This window comes from Drosophila montana, unplaced genomic scaffold (genome assembly GCF_035044405.1).
Source record: "Drosophila montana isolate Dmon_TW-CO22-7 unplaced genomic scaffold, ASM3504440v1 contig_3440_1, whole genome shotgun sequence".
In the NCBI taxonomy this organism is placed as follows: Eukaryota; Metazoa; Arthropoda; class Insecta; order Diptera; family Drosophilidae; genus Drosophila; species Drosophila montana.
The window spans coordinates 385,815-412,621 of NW_026998325.1; the positions used below are offsets into that span (position 1 = coordinate 385,815).

The 26,807-nt window shown below is 41.4% G+C and overlaps 4 protein-coding genes across 5 annotated transcripts; 2 read left to right on the plus strand and 2 right to left on the minus strand.

Annotated features, from left to right (window-relative positions):
* Nucleotides 1-452: 452 nt before the first annotated feature.
* Nucleotides 453-11,752, plus strand: hbt (headbutt). Its single transcript, XM_064691655.1, has 5 exons — nucleotides 453-489; nucleotides 1,551-3,331; nucleotides 3,861-4,224; nucleotides 6,876-7,056; nucleotides 7,125-11,752. The coding sequence occupies exons 1-5, from the start codon at nucleotides 453-455 to the stop codon at nucleotides 7,798-7,800; spliced, it is 3,039 nt and encodes a 1,012-aa protein (XP_064547725.1). The 3' UTR covers nucleotides 7,801-11,752.
* On the minus strand, nucleotides 3,770-5,321 carry LOC135434855 (uncharacterized). Its single transcript, XM_064691578.1, has one exon. The coding sequence runs from the start codon at nucleotides 5,252-5,254 to the stop codon at nucleotides 4,316-4,318; it is 939 nt and encodes a 312-aa protein (XP_064547648.1). The 5' UTR covers nucleotides 5,255-5,321; the 3' UTR covers nucleotides 3,770-4,315.
* Nucleotides 5,336-6,330, plus strand: LOC135434856 (uncharacterized). Its single transcript, XM_064691579.1, has one exon. It carries the CDS (start codon nucleotides 5,424-5,426, stop codon nucleotides 6,165-6,167), a length of 744 nt encoding a protein of 247 aa, XP_064547649.1. The 5' UTR covers nucleotides 5,336-5,423; the 3' UTR covers nucleotides 6,168-6,330.
* A 1,200-nt stretch (nucleotides 11,753-12,952) lies between the features above and the next one.
* LOC135434822 (probable phospholipid-transporting ATPase IIB) lies at nucleotides 12,953-25,792 on the minus strand. Of its 2 annotated transcripts, none has more exons than XM_064691542.1 (6): nucleotides 25,165-25,792; nucleotides 16,031-16,868; nucleotides 15,181-15,964; nucleotides 13,777-15,121; nucleotides 13,641-13,714; nucleotides 12,953-13,581 (listed from the first exon to the last, which is right to left on the minus strand). In XM_064691542.1, the coding sequence occupies exons 1-6, from the start codon at nucleotides 25,758-25,760 to the stop codon at nucleotides 13,448-13,450; spliced, it is 3,771 nt and encodes a 1,256-aa protein (XP_064547612.1). In that variant the 5' UTR covers nucleotides 25,761-25,792; the 3' UTR covers nucleotides 12,953-13,447. The 2 variants fall into 2 exon arrangements, with proteins under 2 accessions (XP_064547612.1, XP_064547613.1); XM_064691543.1 differs by lacking the exon at nucleotides 25,165-25,792 and adding an exon at nucleotides 18,022-18,418.
* Nucleotides 25,793-26,807: the final 1,015 nt, after the last annotated feature.

Sequence of the window (26,807 nt, forward strand, 5' to 3'; positions counted from 1 at the left end):
CGTTGTCGGCTGTATGTTGTGCAGTTGTTGTTTCATCATCTGGTATATATAATTCAGTTTGTTTGTCGGCATTGCTTGTCCCTGGCAAACGAAGTACACAAATCATTAGCTGCTCCATTAAAGCAGCCAATGAGCAAAGTGACCAAAAAGGATTTGCATTAACCGCTTTCCGCTTATTCTATTTTGTTTATTCAGTTTATTTGCTAGCCCGATTTTTCGGTTACCGAAAAAAACCAGCGAGAATTTTGATGCATACATAATTGCGATATATAAACACAAAAAAGGATACATGTCAAAGATAATGGCAGCTTGTTAACTATATAATATTATAATCCCATCAATATCAATAGCTGTCAAAAGTAAAAGTGCAAACATAAATGCAAAATAATTAAATGTCGATGATAATGTCGACAATGCTGGGCAAGGGAAGGTAGATAATAATCCGAGGCACAATGTATTCACATTTGAGTGCCAAGAATATGAATTGGAGTATGTTCAAAATTTGGAAAATGTATTTATATTTACATTTGGTATAAGAAACCATACAATTATAAAAATGCTCTTTGGGGTAAATCCAGTAGAGGCGTTTCCGTATATATATATATATATATATATAATCAGGCTGACTGTATCACGATTAAATCAAGTTAATTCCAGGCTATCACGAATCGTTTTATTTCCCCGGAATTGATATTTATTAATTTCAGCTGCTTTTTAGCTTATCTTGTTGGGCTTACGAGCCAAAGAGAATAAATTTATACAGAAATAAAGCTTATTGTTTTCCCCTCGTTACCAGAACTTGAAGGATATCGCCTCTTAAATTAATTGTAGAATTATGTTTGGTCTTATATTTATCTATAAGTTAATCATGGGCGACTTGAACCCACTGGGATTGACTAGGTAAATAAAATTCTCTTTCCCATAGCATAGCAGCACGTCATTAAACACAGGCTTTGAAAATAGTTAATAACAGACAGTAATTGATTATTTATTGTCGATGTAAGCCTTGATTAATGTTCGAATTTTTTTGAAATTTAATTAACATTTTTCGAAATTAATTAATATTAATTAATGTATGTAAAGTTTTTAATGATTGCAGCTGTCTATGCCCATCCTCTTATGTATGTTCAGACTAATTGGGGTTGGGAATCAACTTTGATGCATTCAAAGCATTTGCTTGTGACTTCATTGAAATTGCGCAAAGCTCCAAATTCAATTTAACTTAGCTGTGTCTGATGTTGTCTGCTCTCCTTTGCAAACTCCTTCGCTGAATCTTGAGCAGTTGAGACTACACGGCGTATACTTAATGCCCGTCTAATTAGTGTGCTAATAGGCTGGCATTACGCATACGGCGACACGTTACATGTGAATAAGTACTTGACTTAGAGCGCATTTTTTACTTGCTCTACTTTCAGCAACAACTGTAATTGTAAGAGCTACTGCAACCGCAGCCACAACAACAACAACAACAACAGCAACAACAACAACTGGAAAAGCAACAGCTGCAGCAACCGCAGAAACACTTGTTAAGTGGTAGGCGCGAGGCTAAGTAAACAGCAACGCCTTCACATTGGATTACGCGCAGTTTTACTTTAGACCAGAGCCAATTAGTGGCCAACAGCAACAACAACAACAGCAGCAGCAACAACAACAACAACAGCAGCAGCAGCTAGCGCAGCTACAGACGCAGCAGACGCAACAACAGCTGCAGTTGCAGCGACAGCAACAGCAGCAAGTGCAGCAGCAATTGCTCGCCCAACAACAGCAGCAACTGCAAATCCAACAACTGCAACAACAACTGCTGCTGCAACGGCTGGAGCGTGAGTTGCAGCAGCAACAGCACCAACAGCAGCTAACCCAACAGCAGCAGCAAATCCTCTACCATCAGCGACAGCACTACGAGCGTCTGAGCACACCTGGACGACATCGCTGGCTCACCAGCAGCAATCACTACGGTTACACGCCATTGCAGCAACACCACCAACACAAACAGCAGCAGCAGCAACACCAACAGCAGCAGCAGCAACAGCTGCAGCAGCAGCAGCAGCAACAGTATAGCTATTACTTCAGTCGCGGCAGCAGCAGCTCCAGCGGGCTGGGTCTCGGCTTGGGCGTGGGCTTGGGTTTCGGTCTGGGCAGCAGCAATCTAGCCAGCTGGTACCATCTGCCGTCCTCGTCGGCGCACATTTACATTGGCAGCAGCAGCACTGGCGGCGCTCCGTATCCCTATCGCCTAGGCTACAGTGGTGGCGGTTATCCTGCTGCAGCGCTGATCAATTTCGACGCGTCGCCCACGCCGCTGTTAGCATCGACGGGCAGTTCACCTGGTTATCTGCCGCCTCTGCCGGAACCGGTGCTGCCACCACCTCCGCCAGCGCCCAGCGTAGCCACCGATTACTACTTTAGCAGCAGCAGCAGCAGCCGACCGCCCGCAACAGTCGCAGCCGAGCCGTTTCAGGATTACGCAGCGGCGGCGGTAGCAGCAGCGGAAGAGGAGCTGCAAGCTGGCGGCTATCGCTACAAGGCCACGCCACGCCGGCGCTACGACGCCTACGACAACTACGGCTACCTGCCGGGCCTTGCCAGCACAACCGAGGACGAGGACGATCTGCTTGAGGAGTGCCTGCCAGCGGCTTTGCTATCCACGGACTGCGAGAGTCTCGAGGACGTGCGCTTCCTGCAATACAATAGCAATCACCATCCGGAGTACGACGACGACGACGACGAAGAGGCACAGCTGGCGCACATACTCGATCTTGATCTGCCCGATTTTCTGCGCCCTTACAGCAGCAGCAACAGCGGCGGCGGCAGCGGAAGCAGACACAGCCACAAAACGCCGCCTCAACACGAATATCAAACGGAGCACGGCGGCTCAGCCGGAGCAGGAGCAACCGGAGCAGCGGGTGGAGGAGGAGGAGGAGGAGGAGCAGGGGGTGGAGGAGGAGGAGGCGGCGGCAGCAGGAACGAAGCCGGCGGCGCTGGCAATCAATCGCATCGTGAAACGGAACAACAACAACGCTATCACCACCACCAGCAGCAGCAGCAGCAGCAGCAGCAACAACAACACCAACATCATCAGCACCAGCATCATCAGCATCAGCACCAGCACCAGCATCAGCAGCAGCATCAGCAGCAGCAGCAATCGCAGCAGCAACAGGCCTATCAGTCCTACCAATACCCCTCGCACGACAGCTGCGAGGGCTTCAATCAATTCGCCAACGCCAGCAGCTGCCTGGGCAATCAGAGAATGATGGTTAGCAAGCTGTGGAACAGCTGCTTTCCGGAATTTACGCCGGATCACGTACATCGGCATAACTTCTATCTGTGCCAGGTGAGCGGCAATGAATACTCTGATATCTTTTTGCTCGAGTAAGATCAGCTTAAATGAGGCTGGGGCGTAAGAAATGAGGATCGAGATAATCCCTAGGCATCCTGATCCCATGACCCTTTTTTTTTTTGGCTGTTTTCGAGCGTTCTCAGTTAATAGGGTTAAATTGTAGTGAGAAAAAGAAGGGTAGTCAATTAATGGTACTCGGCAGATGGATCGTCTTAGTAAACCTGTCGGATATAGAGTTGCAGGGATGTAGGGATGTAGGGCCTTGGCTTTGTAGTCGGGTCAAATAGCTGCTTTGATAGTTTATCAACTTAAATTAAATTAATGTAAACATATTCGTCATGCTTATCGCTTGGGGATCACTTAAAACTAGTGCTAAGCGATCCATGGTTATGTGTTTTAGGTGAAGACCCAAAGAAATCAGAATACAAGGCGTATTTTTTTTTCCAGGCAGAAATTTTCTTATTGAAAACAATTTTGAATCTTTCACTAATATCTATCATCCCCCACAAACTATGATGCATAGTGGCAGCGCAATACTCAGGTGCGTATTGTGTACCTGTTTTATCGTTGGATAACGGCGATAACCTGTTTGGCGGCATTGGTCTGCTCGCTGCTGGACATTGGACGCACGGAGGAGCACTTCGAGCACCATTATGCGAAGTGGTGGATCTACCTGACCCACTGGGGACTGCTGTTTTGCACTGTGCAGGCATGGCTGGCCGCTTGGATAGTCACCCAGGGCATGATGGTGGAGCGTGAGGACTTTGAGGTTGTGCGCCAAGCGAAGAAGAGTCGCCTCCATCACCTCTACTGGGTGCTCTACACCTGTGCGACAGTGTACGCCTTTATTGTCACCATGTGCTACTGGCTGCTCGTCCACAATCCCGGTAAGTAACGATTTATCCAAATGAATATAGTTAGCTATAAAATACTTAGTATGCGACATTGCTGGCAAAAATGATTTGCTGTTTTATAAATTCAATTTCCCGGTCCGTACGTGATGCTAACGGATCGCATATGACAAAACGCCACGCCCCTGCAGCTCTCGCTCTCAATGGAGTCGCTGGCAATGCGACTCACTACCACCAATCCGCCGACAGTGCAGCCAAAGGCAATGTACATTTTGGCCGCTTGCTCCAGATAGCCGAACCTCGAGTATATGTCACGGGAGATCTTGTGCAATCGAAACGTATTGTACATGGTCCACGGTCCGAATAGCGTTACGCAAAAGGTCAGCGGGAGATACAAGTGCATGGCCAGGCCAGTGAGCAGGGCCAGAGTGCTGGTGACAAAGACCGTGACGCTTAGGAATATCAAAATCCATAGGTTCGTCGTCAAGTAGGCGGGCCTCCAGAGGCCCAGAGGCGTGTAGATTAACAACACAGCCAAACCGATCACAATGATATACCAGGTCAGGTCCAATTCACGGACGCACAGGAACATAATGAGCAGCGTGAGGCTCTCGAACATGCACAGGAAGATGATCCAGTTCAGGGGATACATGAGCTGCAGCCGGCGGAAGCCAAGAAATGCCAATGTCAGATTCACCCAGGTCAGCAAGAGCAGCAGCATATTGAAGTTGCGCTCCGGTCCATTCAGCTGCGGCCGCCAGCGATAGGTGGAGAGTAGCCACTGCATCGTGGACAGAGCCACCTGCACGACCAACAGCACATACACGTAGGAGAGGAAGGCCAGCCGGGAGGGTCTATACGTGAACATTCTGATTATGCGACCGGGGTTGCGTTCATGCCTCGATTCGGGCTGCGGCAAATACTGAGTGTTCAGGCTTGGCTCGTACGAGATGGCATTCTCCTCGACCGGAATGTCGATCTTCGTGTTGCGGTGCTTCCTTGGGTCCGTTTGCGTCTCCGCTGACCGTACGTAGAGCTCCGGCGCTGACGCAGATTTGTTATACATGCTGCTTGTCAAGTAAAAGTTCCATTTTCCGACCGACTGACAAACTGACTAACTGACAGCCACTCACAACTACGTACACTTTGATAACAAAAAACCAAAATCAAAAAAAAAAAAAACAAAAAACAATAAAAACAACAAAAACATCGATACGAGCGAGAAAATCAATTTGATGGGCGAACCGCCACGTGGACTACCGCAGACCGTGCGCGGTTATTATCTGCAGGTATATGGAGCTACCCTCGCCTTCATAGTTGTGTCCGTGGCGATGGTGCATATCGTTGGCCAGGCGCGTGCCGATCCTGCGGAACGGGACAATATTGCCGCCGCGGTATTCTTTGTGCTCGCCTTTGTCTCATTCTGCATCTATGTGAACGTGATGTGGCTGCGTCGCCACTTTCCATACAACTGGGCTTCCTGCTGTGCCATAGCCCTGATGCTTATCCTGGGCAATGCCTTTATACTGATCGGACAAGATGAGGAAGATCTGCTTGTGGTACTGGAAATCATTTGTCTGATGGCGCTCTTTCTGCTGCTCGGATCTTGGGTTCCCTCGCGTTTCTCCGCGTTCCTATTCATGGGATTCGTTTGGCTAATCGTGACGGTCCTGACGATCTCGATCCTATTGATTATATGGGCTTGCAATGAGGGTGACAACGATTTGCCCCTTTACATTGTCCATTGCGTTTTGTGGTGTTTCATGTGCCCAATGCTGATGTTTGAGGGCCAAGTGATCAACGGCCTTCTCTGGAATTTTAAGCCAATTTTCGATATTCCGATCTGTTCGGTCCTGTTGCTGATCAATTATTTGGCCTGCTATGCATATGTGGATGCCACCCAAGACATTATATTTGCCTTAGAAATAGCATCCTCCTCCAATAAGCGAGTCCTGGCCCGCGGATTTGCCAATATGTAGAGCAAGCGGATCGAAGGTCCAGTCGCCAGTTTTAATCTTAACCCACAAACATATCATTCAAATCTAGCTAGTGAATATTTGTCGTCACAATTGTAACATGTTATTAAAGCCATACCAAAAACTGGTTCAAGAATAAACATAAATGCTACACGGCGATAGAGCACATGCAGGTCTCATATTCTAGTTTACTTCACGATAGCTCTTCTTTTTCTAATACTTATTGATTGCCGGTTGCAAATACAATACTTCAATTCATAATTCAAGGAGCTCGGAGAGTAGCCCAATATCAAACATTGGAACGTTCAGACGGACCTAAAGGCACAGACTAGCTCAGCTCGACATCCATCAATAATATAAAGTATAATTTATGCAGTTGGAGATGTTTCTTTCTGTCCCATTTTTTAACACTTTTTATATCCGAACTTTGAATCTAACTTCACAACTTGTAACTTGTATCTTGTAACTTGTGTCTAACTTCACAAAAGGCGCTAAAAATGTGCTCTTATGAGAAAAATAAGTTATCTGTGTTCATATTTTTACTCTCCGAAATATATATAAATACCGATTATGACTCGAAGATAGATCCTTTGACTACCTTAATTCTTTTTAGCCATTTTAATGGGCACACGGCGGAGTCAATACATTTACTCTCTCTCTCTCTCTCTCTCTCTCTCGCTTGCTCACTTCAATTCTTTCTTCCCGCTGCAGACATCCACAAAATCGACGCCTTGAACATCATGGTGCACGTTCTGAACTCCATAATAATGCTCATCGATCTGGCCATTGTGGGGCATCCGATTAAGATGTGCCACGCCTACTTTACCACAGGCATTGGACTGGCGTATGCCATTTTTACGGGCATTTACTTCTTGGCCGGCGGCACAGACAGGTAAGCATATGGCATATTCCAGTTGGATGTCAATTAATTGTGTTGTTTGCGATTGGGAATTCGAATAGGAAAAACCAAACTGCCATTTATCCGATGATGGACTGGACGAAGCCGGGCAAGGCCATCATTGTGACGGCGTGTGCCATCATTTTCACGTTCTTCGTGCACTTCTGCTGTTATTTGCTCTACCGCGGACGCGTCTGGCTCTTTACCAAGCTCTGCATACGCGGACGCCACAATCGCGATGGCGAAATGGGCGAGGGGCTAAACGATGACTCCGGCTCACGCATGGGTGGAGGCGGTGGTTTTGTTGGTGGTGCAGCTACTGTAGTTGGCGGCGGCGGCAGCAGCCAGGACTATGCACATCAGCAGCAGTATCCCATTGCGCATACGGAGCAGCCGCGTGCCATTTCACAGCAGCCGCCATCCAGCTACCAGGTGCCTCCACAATACTCCGGCTATTTGCAGCAGCCTGTTGTGGCCGGCGTCAATGTCGGCGTGGTCAGCGCAGATGGAGTCTATCAGCCAATTGGCACAGACTCAGGACGTACGAGCGGAGGTGGAGCCAGCGGCGGTGGCGGAAGCGGTGGCAGTGCAGTCGATGGCTCTGGCAAGCACAAGAGTTCTGGTTCTGGTTCTGGCTCCGGCTCTGGCTCGGCACTGACACGCACTGTGGCCCATTTGGATGCTGCACAGCGGGAGCAGTTCCTCAATCCCAACAAGATCGTCGAGTATAAAATGTAAAGGCGTTGTACCCGGCACCGGTATACGTTCCGCTTGTCCATGAAGTTTCTGGAGAAGCACTGTGCGCAATGCGAGGCGGCGCGTCAGGCTGTCAACGAGGAGCAGCGCCACCTGGCGACGGCGGCCGATTCGCACGCGCACAGTGGTTAGTTTAAGATTTGCTTTTGCTGTTTAATTTCCATGCCAGCTGCCAGCCAGGCTCAATAGGTCAATAGGTATGCTTAGTGTTGCATTTGGGTTTGTGGTTGCCTGGTTTTAGGCAGTTGGTATTGTAGCCAGTATTTGGTATTCGTAGCTGTAAAGTAGTTTCGTAATTTTGTAAAAGCTTTGCCAGTTTTTGTAAGTGTGGCCGCATTGCCAGCTACAGTAGTAATTCGTTTTGTGCGCAAGCGCCGACAGCATTGTCAGCCAAAGCAAAATAATATACTTTAACTATTGATGTATGTAGTTGTCGTATCCTGAATAGAGCATATAGACAGACTCATCGATTTTGAGCAATTTCAAATATTTTCAATGGACTAAGTTGAACATTCTTATGTTGCAACCAAAATACCAAAACACACAAGCACCTTAACACAGCCCCTAATTTAATTGACAGCAATTGTGTTCAGAAATAAGTAGGCAACTATATAAACACAGAGCGTCCATTAATTAATAATTCAGTTGAGCTAAGCTAAGCTATCAAACAAGAACACATACTGCCTAAAATGTGGCACACACACACATACCCATTAACACTCTGTTTCACCCACAATTGTTTATATCTTGCTTCATTTTTGCCAAACATTACACACATACATATATCGGTGCAGGAGTACAACAGACGCGTGCCAAGTGTCCTGGCTGCAGCAATTAAGGAGTGAGGTTTTTCGTTGGAATTCGCTCGCATAAGGGACACTGTGCAACTCACACACACAAAAGTATTTTTTTTTAAATAATATATATAAATAAATGTTAAGTTTAGGACATGCTTGGCACTGCTTATAGTTTACCAAAAAGAAAATAAATAATAATATAAAAAAAGCATAAGGCACAGAAAGAATAAAAAAAAAACCAAATATAAATTAGCTAACGAGTAACTGAGTATTTTGAAGCAATCGCAAATGCTGCGTAAAACCAAATAAATAAAGTCAAACGAATAATAAGTGCACGATATTGAAAATTATAATGGATTATCTAAATCAAATATTTAAACATTTAAAAATAAAACAAAATAGTTTGTATGATGTTAAACCAGTTGAATGCAGTATTAAACTGAGTAATGAACAATAACTTATTGCTCAGAGCCCAGATAATAGTTGTACGATAATGTTAATGTTGAATCGAGGGCCCTAAAGATTTGGGATTCGCATACCTTGTACCACAATTCACAATGACCTGAACACCTGGACAACAAGAACCTACACTTACAAAAAACAAATACAAACCATTTATCAATTGAATAGAGTTAATGCAGCTACTAATGTATATGTATTTTAAATATTTATGTGTATGTAAATATTTGTTTTTCATATATGTTCTATATATGCATATATAGTGTATGCATACGTATATTATAAAAATGCATACGCAGATGTTAGAAAAAGAAATCAAAACAAACAAAAAATACGTTCTATGTAAAATGTTGTAATACAAAACTTGAACAGAACAAAAACAAAGCCCGAAAACCAAAATCAAATGCAATGAATTAAACTCGTCAAGAGGAATGTGTTAACAAAACAAATAGATACAAAATGATATTTAACTAAATACATACACACTCAAACATATATTAATTCAAAATCCAAAAATTACAGAGTGTGCTCTATAAACAATATCCGAGTACAGAACATATAGTACATACACATATAGTATATGCACCAATGCATGTATTCGAAATATGTGTAAATTACAATTAATTTTCGATAGATTTACATAAAAGTAACATAATAAATAAATGGCACATACATACATAAACACACACACAGAAACAAACAGAAACAAAATATATATATATATATATAGCAACAGTTGAAATAAATTTTCAAACATTTAGTATGTGTGTATATGTTAAGCGTTTTTCCGTTAAATATTTTCTGTTTTACATACCTTTGCAGTGGATTTTTGACAACAAATTTATATTACGGTAATGTATAATGAAGTGGTTTCTCAGATCCCAAAGAGGTCTATTTTGCTGATTTCATGTCCGTCCATCCGATTTGACCTCTCAGACTTGAAGCTATAGATATATAACGATCCAAGCTCAAGTTTCCCAAAAATATATCCAAAAAGTTTCACCGATTTTGATTTGATTTAACTGCTGAAATAAAAGCATTCTATGTTATACTAAGTCTGCATGGGTATTTGAATCTCGGTGCGCCGAAAATGTATTTGTTATGTTTTATTTGTAATCATGTTTTTAATAAATATTCGTATGTGAATATATTTTGGCATTTCGGAAGTTAATTTGTCTTTTGTGACCAGTTTTTGTTCGGGTTTTAGCAGAACTGAAAATATGCTTCATATTTTTGCTTTGCAACCTTTAGGATAAATGTATAAATGTATGTTTATATAGACTGAATATTATTAAATAAACATCAAAATGGAAGTAAATAAATCAACAAATTAAATCAAGTTATTCATATAAAAATAAATCACTTTCCGATTGTGTAAAATATATTAAAAGAAATGTTGTATTAACCACAAAATAAAACAATAAGCACATATCAATAATTAACAAATTAAAAGCGAAATAAAAACAAAATCAACACTGATATTCTACAAAGCGAAACTCAAAGTTGCATACTCTAAAACTAACAAAAAAAAAACCCCCCTAATTAATGTTGACCTCATCAAAATACACCAAATACACACATAATAAATGTTTAATAAAACATAAATGTTAAGCAATCATAATAATACTTATGTATACACATTTAAGTACATGCGAATAAGTATAAGGAAAGAGAAGAAATTTAAATATTATATTTTGTAGATTTTTAGTAACGTAGCTACACACACACACATATATCTACTATAAACCTACTATAATCACACACACACACACACACGATCATCAATATGTACTCGATATGAGAATATTTACTTGTATTCAAATGTTCAAGCAACAAACGAGAAATGGCAAAGCTTTAAGATACTAGAACCTTGGACGGAAACTTTTTACAACTGGATAAATGTAACAAATGTTTCAGTTCTAAGCAAGAAAGTTGGCTCATTACACTGACGTATATTTAATAATGTAGTGGCAGTTCCCATTAATTGCTCAGCAGCAGGCATTAGCAGTTAGTGAAAAGCTATAGATAAATCCGAGATCAAAAAACTTATAAACGAATTGCACTTCAAGAAAAAATAAAAAACTAATATACAACATTAACAATTTTAAAGCCCCCAAAAATTAAATGCATGCGTTGAAAATAAAAGCAAATGCGTATACAGAGATATACCTTTCAATATAAGTAATTATGAAATTTAAACATGAGATAAATTAAACATAAAACCAATTGTTTACCTTTAAAGTATTTCTCCGCATTTAAGCAAAACGATAACAAACCAAAAAAATGATTTCAATAATTGTTCAAAATAATAGCACTAAATGCGTGGAGCCGAAATTACAAAAGCATATTTAAACCAAGGTTTTTATTAACACCAACTATGCAAGAACGACAAACTTTTCGTTGTGGAAATTGTAGATGGATTTAACACACCCTCAGATAAGCCTAGCAACTGGAGAACTACATGTATTATTACCAAAAATAAAAACAGATATATATATATATATATATATATATATATATGTATAAATCAAAAGCAAAAGTAAACCCATAAATACCCACATATACTTTAATAATATGAAGTATAACTACCTATTATTATGTATTTGAAAGCAAAGCATTGTGAATTAGTATTAAAACAAGCAAACAACAAACAAAAGGTGGTAAATAAAGATTGTAAACGAAATAAATAAAATATAAAATACAAATCGTATTTGCCGAGTGGTAGGGTACCGTGGGTAGAGGGGAATCTACTTTAAATTTAAATTTTTCGTATAGGCAATGAGATTCTTCAAAAACTATATACATATATATTAACTGTATGTGGTCGGCGTAGACGCCCTCTGTTTGTTCTATATTATTTTTATACCCTGTTCCCATTGAAAATGTTTAAAAAGGGTATTATGTATTTGTGCAAATGTATGTAACAGTCAGAAGGAAGCATCTCCGACCCCATAAAGTATATATATTCTTGATCAGCATCAACAGCCGAGTCGATCTAGCCATGTCCGTCTGTGTGTCCGTCTGTCCGTATGTATGAACGCAAGGATCTCAGAAGCTATAAGAGCTAGAGACTTGAAATTAGTAACTTGATAACTTGCCCCGTTTCCAAGTTATCGATAAACAATATATCGCTATCGAAATCCTGTCTTTTTGCAATTTCGGCAAATAATATGAGCTAGAGTCACCAAACTTGACATGTAGCTTCTAGAATAGTATATATATATGAAGTATCTTTCATTTAATACCTATCGCCTGTTGGAAGAAGAGGGTTCAGGGTATCCCCTAGTCGGGAGCTCCCGACTAGATCCTCTTACTTGTTATTAATATCTTAAACAAAAAAGTCTTATGAAAAAGAAAATCAGTAATAAATATAAAATTAATCTTCTGAGTGACTGACTTGCTGAACAAATTTTAGGGAGCACGGATTTGACACTTTGACAGCAGGAAAATACACGATAAATAGACACACATTCAGCATTATCTATAATAAAATTGTTGGATATCAAATTAAAAGTAAGCCCTGCGTAATAATTATATTTTCAGCATCCTTATTAGAAAACATCCATTATTTTTTATTTATTTATTTCTCTCAACATCCTGGTGCTACAAGATGTATTATTATTTAAAGCTCTAGAATGTATTTTTTACATATATGTATGCCTTGTGTATTTTGTAAATTAATATTATGTTTTTATTAATTATTATTATTAGTAAAACGAAAAGAATTTGATTTCTTCGTACTACAGAAACATAATATGAATAATGTTTGCACAAAGGGCCCAAAAAACCTGATTTCTTTAAGAAATTAAACTAAACAGAAAAAAACGATCATCCGTTGGCCTCAGTGTGCGCGTTGCCAGCATTATTCTTGAAGAAAATTTAGTTATCATAAATTTATTAATATATGCTGCGATTTTTAATACTTAATACAAAATCTATTTGTCGGTTTCTTTTAGTTTCATACATTTATAATTGATTTCTGTTTTAGCCATAGATACATTTAGTTTTACATTTATTTTTACTTTTTTATTAAATAATTAGTAACATAATTTGGTTTACTGCGCCTTAAAAAGTAATCATCATTTAAATGTATACATAATCACGTTCCTTTTCATTCACTTCACTTTTCCGTATTTCAAATCATACAAACAAAAACATACATAGGGAGACTGCGTAAGTTAAGTAATTACACTTTATATCACGTATGGGGGGTTGTGTATGGTTGGCAGAACTTGGACAAAAATAACAAAATGTTGTGCAAAAACAAAGTCAAGAACTTTTAAGTTAAGCGTACAAAAGTGCAAAGTAATTTAAGAAAGGAGATATTTAATTTTGTAACTGAAAATTCGTCGCTGGCTTAGACTTTTCCGTATCTAAGAGAGTTTTAAATAGGATGGCGGCGAGCATTTCTTGCGCAAGAACTTGATTATGTACAGCGGCAAGCAGGAGACGAGTGTAATGAGCGATACTTTCCAGAGAAAGTCGTATGACCAGATAAACTCCCAGTCTGCAAGCAATATAAACAATAAGATATAACAGATCAAATCTTTCCACGATAATACACACCGAAATACTCGTGCAGCACCGCCAGCGAGATGAGATAAAGCGCCAAGCTAAATAGTTCCGCTAAGACCATAAGCCTAGGAAGTAGAGACGTCAAAATTAACAGATAACAGTCAAACATTTTTTATAATATTCCTACCTGTGCCAGGTGCGCACCGTCAATGCCACCATGATGAGTTCTGTCATAATAAGCGCCGAGAAACTGATTGCTACAATGTGTATAAACTCATCGACAAAGAGTATAAGCGCGCCGTACATGATGACACCACCCTGGTAGATGCTGATAAGTACCCAAATGAAAAAGGTCTTATAGCTAAGACTACGTCCCTTGGAAAGATCCTTGTAGAGCTCCGGATACGTAACAGCTGTCTCCGATGTAATATCCTGATCTAGCACCAGGGAAAACACAGGAAACATGGTATACAATGTCGAATAGCCCACCATCAAGAAGCCCTGATACAAAGCCACCGAACTCAGATAAAATACCGCTGAGAAAACTGCCTGCAGTGTGGTAATTATCAATCCACGGTGTATTACGAACTGTGAAAGCGCCGCGGAGCGTTTGTAGCTGCGCCTTCCATGGATCAACAGTAACTTGGCGATGTGCGAGAATTGCGGAATGCTAAAGTCTCCTGCCAGAGAGGCCTGACGGCCTTCGCGCCCCTCGATGCCCACACCCGCATCCGCCTGCTGAATCATGCTAACATCGTTGCCACCATCGCCCACTGCACAAGTTCGCTTGCGTGTGTGCTTCTGGATAAGCGCCACAACCTGCGCCTTTTGGGTGGGCGAGCAGCGGCAACATACGACTGCCGGAGAAGCGGTGGCTAGTTCCAAAAACTCGAGTCGATAATACTGTAGGCAGACCTCCAGCGACTCGCCGGATATGACCAGCGCGTGGCCCTGCTTGCGCCGAAATTGATTTAGCTCCTGATGCGCCTCCGTCCGCGTCTTTACAGAGCGCAAAACATGTAGACCCTGGTTACGTCCGATCAGCTGCGATGACTTGGCAATGCAGCAAGCGGTTTCCAATTTATCACCAGTCAACATCCAGACGCGAACACCGGCGTTGCGCAACAGCTCAAGAGTGGGGCGCACATTCTCCTGCAAGCGATCCTCGACGCCTGTGAGACACAGCAGCTCCATTTCCCGCTCCAAGGACTCTGTTACCGCGGCCACCTTGGCCACACGATCCGTAATGCTAAGGCGTGCCGCATTATAGCGCATCTCAAAGTCGTTGTACTGCTCTTCGGTCAGCACCTTCTTGGCGACGACAAGCGTGCGCAGACCCTCCCGGGCCATGTTGCCAGACTCCTCGCTGAGCCAGTCGTTGTACTGCACAATCGTGGACATGACCACATCGGCACCCTTCAGATAAAAGGTTATCTGGCCGGACTTGCTTTCCCGCACTATAATACCCATTCGCTTGCTCTCGCTCGTGAAAGGAAACAGCTGCAGGATCTGATAGTGCAGCAGTATATCGTCTAAAAGGGATTTTAAATTAGTTAAGGCATCGGGAGATGATCTAGTTAGGAGCTCTTACTTTCTTCAGCAGCGGTCTTCACCTGCAGCGTCATGGTGTTCAGATCTCGGGCAATTAGTGTTAGGCCCACCTGCTCGGTCCACTTGACCAAGGCGATCTCATCGGGTGAGGCAGCCTGATACTGATGCTCCGTGTCAGTGCTGCCGGGCGCCTCAATGTTTATCACAGATTTGGTGGGCGAATTATTACCGCCAGTCACCGTCGAGGCAGTGGACACAGATCGATTGTCCTCTTCATCGCTCACCGGTGTCACATTGTGACACAAGGCCAGAGCACGTACCGCCTCCCACTCGCGCCAGCCCTCGGGACGACGCATGCGGTTTCCAGCAAACATTATCGGTTTAATTGACTCGCCGGCGCTGCTGGAGCTGGAGAGGCTGCCTTGTTGCTGCTGCTGTTGCAGTATATTCCCAGACAGTTTCTGTATAATCTGGCCAATGTGATGGAAGGTGTCGGCGTCGTGCGAGACTATGCCCAGATGTATCTTCTTGAAGACCATTTCGTTTTGGGTCAGCGTGCCTGTCTTATCAGTTAGCACATACGAGATGCGCCCCAGCTCCTCGGGTATGGTAGTGGAGCGCACCACAGTGCCTTTGATATTGTCATCGTTTTGCATTTGCCACGAGTAGAAGGCTTTTCCCATGTCGAGATTAACACGCAGACTGATCGGTATAATGTAGGAGAACAGCAGCACAAAGCGGAACATGTAACGATACCACGGACCCCCAAATCCCTTCAGCATCATCATGACCAGCGACAGGCCAAGTACGGCACAAAATAGCACCTGTTTTTGGGTAGACAACACTCTCGGTTAAACTTAAGTTTCACACATAACAATATATATTGTTACCTTGGTTAGTCCGTTAATCTCAGTGTCCAGCAGTCCCACTTTGGAACGGGGCTGTGAGTTATTCATCACGCTGCGTGTCTCACATCCTGTATAGATGACAATGCCTGTTGCGGTGCCGGCAGCAACTACTGTGTTGGCCCAGAGCGTGTTCTCCACGCTGAGTCCGGTGTCCTCGCTGCCGTCGGTCATGCAGAAGGTGGCAATGAAACTGTGTATATCATTCTGTGGCTTCTCCACGTAGAAGCTGGCATCGATGTTGTACAGGTCCGCGTCCCTGCAAAGCTTTTGCGTGTAGGGCACCGCTAATCGAGGCTTCCAATCGGTCTCGCCGTCGAGTTGATCGGTGCGCACAAAGACGGAGCCGCTGCGGTCGCTGGTGCGCAGCAAGATAAGATCCGCTGGAACTCGCTCGTTCTTCTCCACAATGATAACATCGCCCACTTTAAGTTTAGAGCTGGGCACCGATTCGTAGCCGGTTCCATGTGCAGCCGAAAGGCGTTTGTACTTCTGCGAGTTGACCTCATGATCGCGCTGATGTCGGCGCAGATCGTCCACCGCCTCCCGGCAGATAGTCACCATCAGCACAAAACCGAGCGGACCCCAGTAGGTGTAAGGGTAACCAATGCGTATGTCTGGTATAAACTGGGAGAGCGCCATCAGCAGAAAATACAGGTTGAGAAAAAAGCGAAACTGCTCGAACAGCACCAGCGGCAGGAACGTGATGAAATTGTACTTTTGGTTCCGTATCTCGTTTGGCGGAAACTTCTCCGTGTTGGGCCTGCCCAAGTTGACTGTGCGGGCTCGCAGTTCCCGTGGCCTGAACCATTTCTTCCAGCAGCTGTAAGACCACAAAAGTGTTAATATGTGTACATCATTGGAGCCACCTTTCAGTCACTGCCTGGGAGAGCACCTGATGCGTACTTGTTCTCGGACTGGATATGACTTGGCTCCAAGCTTAGATCGAGCAAGTAGCGCGGCGCTTGCATTCAGCGAAATATATGTTTTGGAAACAAACATTAAATTAATTTCTATTTTGATGGTAATAAGGGTATAGTTTTTGGTTGAGTTCGTTTATGTCCACAATGATTGCGCTTTACCACAAATATTCCTTATGTCCTCGAATGATTTTATTATTTAATTAATAACGAATTGTCAAAAGATTTCTAATAAAAATTGAACAATAATATTCTGGGTTTGATGTATGGAACAAGGCTTTAAGAATCCTAGTTTAGCCTTTCAGAGGTATATATTTACGTACTTGGGAAATATATTAATAAGGTATCGAATTCATTTGAAATATACTCCACTACTTGTAACCCTCCAGTATATGCGATATTTGTGGATTCTTATATTATTGATTCAAAGCAATTTCATTATTGCGATGTTCCAGAAAAACTTCCTAACCATTTTTAAGCTACATACAAGTTTCCTATTTCCCAAAAGTTAACAAAATATTTATAGACTTCAACCTCATTAAATGGTCAGTAATTCGGTTAATTATTCGCACCAATGCTTCAGGTACGGCCTGTTAACCTGGCTTATTTAAAATATTGTTATTGTCTTTTCAGAAATTAGAATTTCTGTAAAAATATTAAATAATTCTTTGGTTCAGGTTTAGGTTAAGCTGATTTTTCCACAATAAGTAGATAATTAATTTATATTTTTGCATATGTATAATGTCTAATCGCAGATTTAAATTTTTCAAAAGAAATTGACCTTGGCAAAAGTAAATCAATAACTACAAACACTCAATAAACAAAACAAGAAAATGTGTATGTGATGCATTCATAACACATACGTATGCGTGAGGAGTAAGTAGAAAGGTTGTCACATAAAGAGAGAGAGAGACAGCAGAGAATTGCCATTTACTGCAACGGCGCTCTGTAAAATGACTGTCTGCCATGCGGGAGGTACACACTCAGTGCGAAAATGCTGATAAACCAGATTGCCCGTTAGACGGAACTGGGGTTATGGATATTATGATGATTCACCTGAACGAATACCAGCGATTTCGCTGTCGATTTAGCAGAGGAATATTCTCTCTGGTCATGGGAGCTGCAGCAGAAGATTGTGAAACGCCGTCATCCATTTTGCGACTGCTCTAAATAACAATTAATAGCTGAATTGCGATAGTTTTTAATTGCGGGGGCTGAGCTGACGCTGCCTTTGGGCTTTGTTCTGCCAGGCAGCTGTGTCGTTGTTTGTTTTTGTTTTCGTATCGTTTCACACAGTAATACACATAACGCATGGTACACGGTTCACTTTGCGTATATCCATGTCAATCTACTTGAACAGAATCACACTTGCACTTATTAAATGCAGACACCTATATTAAATTCTTATGCACAAATCGCGACGCAAATGAAAATTCCGTGTCAAAACTACGTTGTCTGGCATTTGTTTAACCACCCTGTTTGCTTGCAAAGAGAAATCAATAACTGTTCGCGTAAGTGAGAGCGAATGCACGCTAGTTAGCTACGCGCGTGATATGTGTTAGCAGAGCACAGCTAGCGTATAGCCGCTTTGCTTTAACAGTCTGGCAACACTGCGCGAGCTATGGCGCGCACTGACACAGCATTTTAAATGTTTGAGCGTTGTGAAATTACATATATATATAACACCCAATTCTGCCGATTGCGCACTTCGCTGCTTTCGCACAGCCGTGTTAATTAAATATACTTCGTCAGGCTTTTGTTATTGCTGCCAGTCGCTGCTTGGATCAGCAATATCAGCACAGTATACACTTCGGCCGGATACACTGGTTGCTTGTTTGCTTTTACTCTCTGGGTAAACTTGTTTCTGCCTTTACGGCTAGTTTGATTTGGTTGTGTTGCGGGCGTTGGGCGTGTTAACGTATCTGTCCGTAATATTTATATACTATTCATTTGAGTAGATTGCTTCTTTGAAACGTTTTTTCAATAGAGTCTTTTAAAAATGCTCGCTGCGTTTGCGTGCTATGATCTCATACGAAAAAGTTGGCCATAAAATAAAACCCATAAAAATGAAGAGCCACCGCCACAAAAATGTCAACAACAACAACAACAACTATTAAGAATGGCACAATACAAAAAACGGTTCAATGACATCAACAACGCGAATTATTTTGTAAAATGCTCAAAAATTGAGATACGGCCAAAGACAAAGATCTCGACCAGACAAAGGGTCAGTTCTCAGTTGTAAAAGTTGGTGACAACCGACAGCCAAAATCTGAATCCCACATGGCTCTGACTCAGAGGCATTGCCGTCGTGCAACGCGTCGCACATCAAAAGCTGTGCCGCACTCTATTGTCACCATTCCATTTCCCTAGCTCGTGCCCAATAGCTATATTTTATTTTCATTTTTTTTCCTGCTATTATTCCTCATAATTGCTTAGCCAAGTTGAAAACGTAAACAACTATTTCAACCCGCCTTTTTTTTTGGCATTTCCGTAGCCTCAACTAATTGCAAAATGTAATGCATTTTGCTTTAGCGCTATTACAGCACGTCTCAGAATTACGACTCGTATATGCATATATATATATATATATATATATATATATATATATATATAGATATACGAAATTGTGAAACGTTTTGAGAATTGCCAACAGTTGATATCATTGTTGTTGGATCGCAAACACGATTTTCTCCTGTTGACAAATTGTTATACAGCTGTATTTACTTTTCCCATTACACTTATTAACAAAAGCGACTGCTAAAGATGATTTCCGCGTAATTTCAGGCCTTAAATCACTGATTAATGTGGGTTAAATATTATCGACTTGAGTTCTGTAGAAATTGATTGACATCAAATTACAATTTTAGTTGAATTGTCTCAATTAGCTTACAACATGTTGTGATTCTTACTTCAGGTCATAAAAAAAATAATCTTTTTATATAGAAAGCTGCTACATTTACGCTGCCTTATAAACCGGATTCTTATGTGTTTGTTAATTAAACAATTTTCATAGACGGAACAAAAAATTGTTCAATAATCAACATATCTTAAGCTTGCCTGTTCATATTTGGGAATTAGAAAGTTAGGATAACTATTAATATATATCTGACAAATTATTTGCTTCTTCCCGAACTGTACTTATTTGTGTTATGTTATGTTCATTATGTATCAGTTTTTAATGAATTCAGCTAGTCGCACACCTAAGCAAACAAAGTGTATTCATTGCCTGTATCAATTGCCGACTGGCAACCAACCGTCAACTGCCAACTGGCAGCATAGTTTTTCCCAAGCTTTTCACCGCTTTTCGACTTTTCGCTGGGGTTTTACTTTTGCTGCAGCCACGACTTAGTCGTCGTGTTGCATGCAAAACAGCCCCCATGCCCAGGTCTCAACCAGTTCCAGATCCATTTCCAGGGGCCCCTTCAATGGCAACGCCTAATGTTATTGTTTGTTGGCCACAAATTGCCAAGAGTTGGCAACGAAACGGCACATTGTCTCACCCGCTGCTGACAATGTGGGTTAATAAGCTAAATAAACGCAAGTCAACCTTCGGCAGCCCATCGCACCTATTTATAGCGCATAGTTCGCAGAACCGGCATCGGACTACTAATCACTGGCGCTCGCCCATTTGCCCTGAAATCAGCCGAGCGACTCGAGTCCGGGCGTGTGTCGGGGTCGGGCTCGGGCTCGGTCCAGAGCATCGCAGGCGACCCGCTTGTTGACACACAAATTGATAATTTGCCGGTGTGGGTCTCTCTCTTAGACTGCCTAGCTGCTGTCCCCCCCAGGTTAACGGTTACCGACAGGTGGCAAGTGCTACATAAATTATGCGCCTCAGTCGAGCAGCTCGTCAGTCGGCCAATAGCTCATTGTCTGCCCTGAAATTAATTCCTTTGGCGCGACTTATTTGAAAACGAAGAGAAAATTCTTTAGTGTCGCGACACTTTTGCGGTATTTACGGGCATGTCTTGTTTTTCCAGCCATTAATTCTTCCCTTTCTTTTCCTTGTACCTATCTTGTTTGAAGTATTATTTTCAGCTTAATGAGACGGAAATATGCAGTTAAGAAATACGGCTTACTTAACTTAGACTGTGGTTAAATAATTATTTAGAATGCCAGCTGTTTGCTGAGAATGAAATCATACATCTGAACCAATTTAAATAGGTCAATAGTGTATTTTTAAATATCATATGGGATATACATGGGCTGTAAGACCAACATTTGGTTTGAACCAACTCCAACTACCCTTTCCCTACAAATATGGCAAGTTTTGGACCAAGTTATTTGTGCTTTAAATGTGGATTTTGCGCAGCAGTTTTTTATATTTCACCAAAACATCTGTTGTTTTTAAAGGAACTAGTTTCGATTATATTCAATTTATACTACAAAGTAAATTAAAATTTAAATTTGGTTTAAAACCGGCTTGTAAGTTTGGAGTGATATAATATCCATTTATCCCTCTCATATGGAATCCATAGCTAATCTCAATTCTATTTAAAACATATTTATTTAAGCCTCAAAAGATGTTTAGCTGTTTTCTTTTGTATAGAAAATATGCAAGGAAAAGATTGTATTTGATATTGATTATAGCTTAAGTTAATATTAACATGTGCTCCCAATCAAAACTAGAGCGGAAACTAAAATAAAAAAAAAACAAGCCCAAAATTATAGTTCGCAAAGGTCAGTTCAAATTTCTAAACCTTATCGCTTCGTTGTTCGGTTAGTTTGCGAGTTAATGGATATCATTTTGACTAATGCTCGCAATTAGGCCATCAGCCAGCTGGACAAGGGGTAAGGTGAGAGCAGCTTAACGACACGTGGGTTTCACAACGTTGGCTATGCCTTCGACTGCAATTCTAATCGGCCGAAATCTAAGAGACGCAAACTGGAGGCAAACAATGAAAACAAAGGTCTTTGCGCAGCAAATGTGTAAAATGGAGTAAGGCGCACAGACACAGCAACAAGACCTTCAAAGAAACACCTAAACGCCAACTCAAAGTTCGCAAAGAGTACAATTTCCACTCAGGGTAAACAATTTATAAAGCGCGCAGAAAATAACCCCAGGGTCAGATTTATTTTTGTTGCTAAAATAGGCCTTCGGCGGGAATTCAGATGGTGTTGAATTATTTTGATGTTTGCTTAAAAATTTTTAAAAATATATTTAGAACAATATTAATTAAATTTAAAGCTCGTCTCCAATCTAAAGAGTCAATAATTACTATATAATAAACATAGTTATAACATATTAGAACTCGAAAAATTCATTTAAAAACCCCAAAAAATAAACTATCAAGATTTTAGCTAGTGCTTTTAAGCTTGTCCACATAGAGCCTACGATAAGGCTCGTGACTAGCTTAAAATAGCACAAAGAGCAATTATATAATTGCATTGTTTAGATAAGAATTCAATTAGCTTAATGCTGGACAGGCCTTTTTAACTTAATGCCAGATAAGAATTCCATTACTCCAATATTCATTTGTGTATACAAATTGAATGGATGATAAAGACAACTCAGTTATGCAATTGCTACAAATATCAGATTTCGCATATTGAATCTATAGTAAGTACACCGCATACTCTTCCATGATGGCTCTTTCACATCGCCGAACAATGAGGCTCATTTCTCAGGCCTTGTTTTGTGGCCATTGCCCAACTGAAGTCTTTGACGAGCTATGCGACGCGTTGCGGCTTTTTGCATTCATTGTTGGGCTCATGGACTGGCCAGGGAACTGACCTCCTTCTGATAAGCCACGAGGGCACATAACTTTCAATTTTCGACATAAAAAGAACAAAACATGAAAGTCGCGGGTGCTCGACTAAGAGATGCCCCTTCTTCTATTCAGACATCTTCTGCTGCTTCTGCTCTAAACAACAAAATGCATTTCTTGGGTTTTATAGACGGCACAAAAAAATATGTGTATATACCAGAGTGCAAGCCAAAAACCCGTGAATACGAGCCCTAATAACCTCCGAATTATGCTCATAAAACGATACTAACAAAATCGATATTTATAACATTATTTGATGAGATTATAAAAGATATTGCAAATCCTTCTGCGTGTTACATTAATTTTTATAAAGCTGTTATACCCTTTATAGCCCATTTCTAATGGTTACAGGGTATAATAAAAGGCACACACAACAAACTGGATGCTACTTTTGCTGCGGAACTCGTTTCTGTTTTAGAAACCTTGAAAAAAGTATCTAAGCAAACTGGTTTCTGTAGTTCAGTGTTCGGTTCTTCTAAGTTGAGCGGCTGACGACACCGAAAACGAGTCGCGTTTGGCTTTTTTCTGAAGGAGTTGCACGCCAAAAATCGATTACATATGCAAATTTCGAAAGAAAACCAAAACAATTAGGGTCTTACGAAAACGACGCGGCGTGAGAAATGTGACAACCGCAGTACTTTGTCACTTGTCCGATAGCGAACCATTTATAAGGTGTTTCGGCCTATTGTTAATTTCCATTTGCATTTTCCCTTTTAGCTGGAATGGGTGCAAATATACATGTACATACATCCCCCATGTGTATAAACAGAAATACTGACGCTTCTCGTTTATGTGGATCTCGTTTATCGATTTCAAATTCGTTGCAAACAGCAAAATGTTTTGGTTCTTTATTTATTTTGCCGGCGGCATTCGGTGTGCGCTCTTTCTCCATTCGTTTCTTTCTTGTTTTTCTTCTAATTAAGCAAATTAAAAATATATATTTTAATATATATATATATGTGTTGAAACAATGTGTGCCACATATTATAGCAAGAAATGTACATATATATTCGTGTATAATTTTACTCGCGTTTCAAAACATGAACTTTTCCTAGAATCGTCTCGACAACACTTTTGTCTGCCTTTGCAATTTTCTCTTCTTTTTATATGCACTACATATATATTGAAAATGAATTTTAAAAGGTTATAACAGTCTTGTCAAAATGTATGTAACAGGCGCACAAGAAGATACTTATGTATCTCCGACTTCATAAAGTACATGTCCGTCTGTCTGCCCATCTATCCATCTGTTAATATGAGACTATAAAAGCCAAATACATTAAAATTCGAAGATAGGTCCTACTATTGGGCCTAAGGAATGAATGGAGGGGATTTCGAATGCTTGTACAGGGTGTCTTCTAGCCGAGCACTGTCGAGTAGCTTATTTGTTTTTTTGCCTTTGTGCTCTTTTCGTTTTTGTTTTTGCTTTTATTTTTTTTCATTACTTGAACATTTTGAAATGTTTCCATTTGGCAGTTTGAATTTCAGCGATTCGTTGTTGCTGCCCAGCGCCAGCGTCATAAAATAACAGGCGCAACCTCGAAGCGATAATAAACAAAGCCAGTGGAGCAGAACTTGCTACCAAGAAAGGTTTCAAGATGAGAGCTTCCAGTCTGAGATAATAGCTCTACCGTTTGCCTCTAGTTTAACGAATAAAAAAAATCTAACACAACATGTGGATAACAGGAAGTTTAACCAGAACAGAGGAAGTCATTGCTGAGATCAAACTGAATAGGTAGACAAGTTTTCGTTTAGCAACATTTATAAGAGCTACGATATAATTCTGGAACTGACACAATTCGACTGCTATTTAAATGGGTATTGCTTGAGAAGCTAAATCTAAATCCGTGGCCACAATCTGATATTAGACCGATCTGCCGGACTCCAACACGTGTGCACATACATACATTTGCATCGAAGCAGAAGAATCGACTCTCTTAGCCAAAATATATAATATTTATGGGTGATATCTTCATTAAGGCGTTACATTTATAATGCCCTCTGCAAGTCTACAAAATATAACTTGGGTAACTTAAATTGGTGCTTAGCAAATAAGTGTCACCTTCGGAACCGAGGCGCTCGTTTTATCGAGCAACCACTGTACACGCATAAAACGTAAGCAGTCAAATATTGCGAATAAGTGAAAAAATGTGTAGCTGCGATCAGTCAACGCGAGAAATACAATTAATTACGATTACGAGAGAGCAGCTGTTTTGGGAACACACACACAACTTTTTTTGTTTTGAATGGGCAACAACAATTGTTGTGTGTGTTGTGTTGACAGCAACTTTTGCGAAATGGAACATCACGTATACGCACAGCTTGACATCCCGAAATCTCTTGCTAAGAGCTGCTAGCTGATAATTTTCGTATGTTTACATGTATTTTTGTATGCTTGTAAGTATGTGTGTGTGTGTGTGAACGTTACCTGCAGAGACACATTTTACAGACATTGCCGATGCTGCGACTTTTGCTGCGCCTGCGGTTGTTCTGGTAGAAGACCGTGGATGAGCCGTTCTCTGGATCGATCACTGTGTGAGAGCCAATTCCGTTGGGCGCGCCAATGTCTGTGGACACATATGGAGCTTGCGGCGTGGAGCTATCGACGCCAGCGGCGCCCGTCTGTGTTAGTTGCGCCAGTTTCGTTGCACTAGCGCCAGCTGTATGGTCCGACGTAATGTCTCGCGAGGCACTGCCGCTGCTATTGCTATTTGAGTATTTGGCGCGCTCGCGGCTCCGCTCATTTCTATAACGTATCTGGCCGGCGGCTGAGCCAAGACTGAATAGATTGCCAAGAAAGCTGCCGCTGTTGACGACGCTAGAGGGGCTACCAACGCCGCCGATGCCGCCGTAACCAGTTGAGCTTTTGCGACGCCTATGCCCATTGTTGTTGCCGTTATTGTTGCCGTTGCCAATGGCAGCGTCAATGCTGCTGCCCGTGTGGCGTATGAGCAATTCTGTTTCCGAATCAGTCTCTTCGCTCTCTTCGTCGAAGTCACGTAGCGGCAGCTCGTTATCAGTCATGGCGTAAGAGAGCGTTCTATATATATATATATATACAGCCGTGCGTATGTGTGCGAGAGAAGAGAAGTGAGCGTATAAGAGAGAGGGAGAGTGTACAGGTGTGTCTTGCTTGGACAGTCGCCTGCTTTAGTTTTTGCTAAGCTTGAACAAATTCTCTCAGTGCAGTTATGTAGGTGCAGATGTTTTTTGCCTTCTTCTTGTGCACTCCTTTACCAAGCAGCTTTATCAAGCTTTTGCTTGCCACGTTTCCAATGAACAATTCGCTTCAGCTTCAGCTTCGGCTGACTAATGCAATTCTTAAATGGGCACTGCACTCTGCACACTCTACCCGCACTTCTGGGCAATTGTTTTGAACAAACAAAACGTGCGGCTGTCTGGCGTTGCCTTATCAATTGTTTTTATTTGTGCGCGTAAACATTTTTATAACACTTGGCATATCGTATATTACCATGAACGTTTCTAAATTGGGCGGCTGGTAGCGTAGCACACACAATCAGACGGAGGTTCCCCGACGACGTCATCTATCACATTCATAAAACTGACGCCGCATGCTCGATCTTATTGATAACAATAAATTATCAACAGCAATTACTGCCGGTTAATACTCAATGGATATAACCACTTTTACTATAAAATGACAACAACGCGGCGCTTTTAGTTTTACCATTAGCCCATGGCCCGGGCCATACGCACGCAAGCACACATACACTTCACTAACACTCATGCAATAAGAAATTTTCAGCTACTGCGGTTATATTCACATTTTGTAAAAGTTCACGTTTTTTTTTACACTTATAAATATACATAGTACTAACTAATATATACAAATAGTTATGAACATGTTTGAGCACGTTTTCGTTTATTTTTGTTAAATGTGCTACCTTGCCAATCGTATAAATTTGGCCAAACTATGGAACAGCTGTGTATCCAGTGTTGGTAAACGCTGATTGTTTGCATGTTGAGAAGCGTTGAGCGCATATTTAAACCCATTTCGTAAAACGCGCACAATTTTGTTCAGCGCATTTTACACCTAAATTCTTGTTTAGC

What these genes read in the sequence shown, in the direction of transcription:
- hbt (XM_064691655.1), top strand. Translation starts at nt 453, where the DNA reads ATGTATTCACATTTGAGTGCCAAGAATATGAATTGGA. An exon ending in GCTGCTCGTCCACAATCCCG is followed by an intron (nt 4,225 to 6,875) that starts GTAAGTAACGAT and finishes TTCCCGCTGCAG; the next exon opens with ACATCCACAAAATCGACGCC. An exon ending in TTGGCCGGCGGCACAGACAG is followed by an intron (nt 7,057 to 7,124) that starts GTAAGCATATGG and finishes GAATTCGAATAG; the next exon opens with GAAAAACCAAACTGCCATTT.
- LOC135434855 (XM_064691578.1), bottom strand. Translation starts at nt 5,254, where the DNA reads ATGTATAACAAATCTGCGTCAGCGCCGGAGCTCTACGTACGGTCAGCG.
- LOC135434856 (XM_064691579.1), top strand. Translation starts at nt 5,424, where the DNA reads ATGGGCGAACCGCCACGTGGACTACCGCAGACCGTGCGCGGTTATTAT.
- LOC135434822 (XM_064691542.1), bottom strand. Translation starts at nt 25,760, where the DNA reads ATGACTGATAACGAGCTGCCGCTACGTGACTTCGACGAAGAGAGCGAA. An exon ending in AGATTAACGGACTAACCAAG is followed by an intron (nt 15,965 to 16,030) that starts GTAACAATATAT and finishes ACCCAAAAACAG; the next exon opens with GTGCTATTTTGTGCCGTACT. An exon ending in ACGGTGCGCACCTGGCACAG is followed by an intron (nt 13,715 to 13,776) that starts GTAGGAATATTA and finishes TCTACTTCCTAG; the next exon opens with GCTTATGGTCTTAGCGGAAC.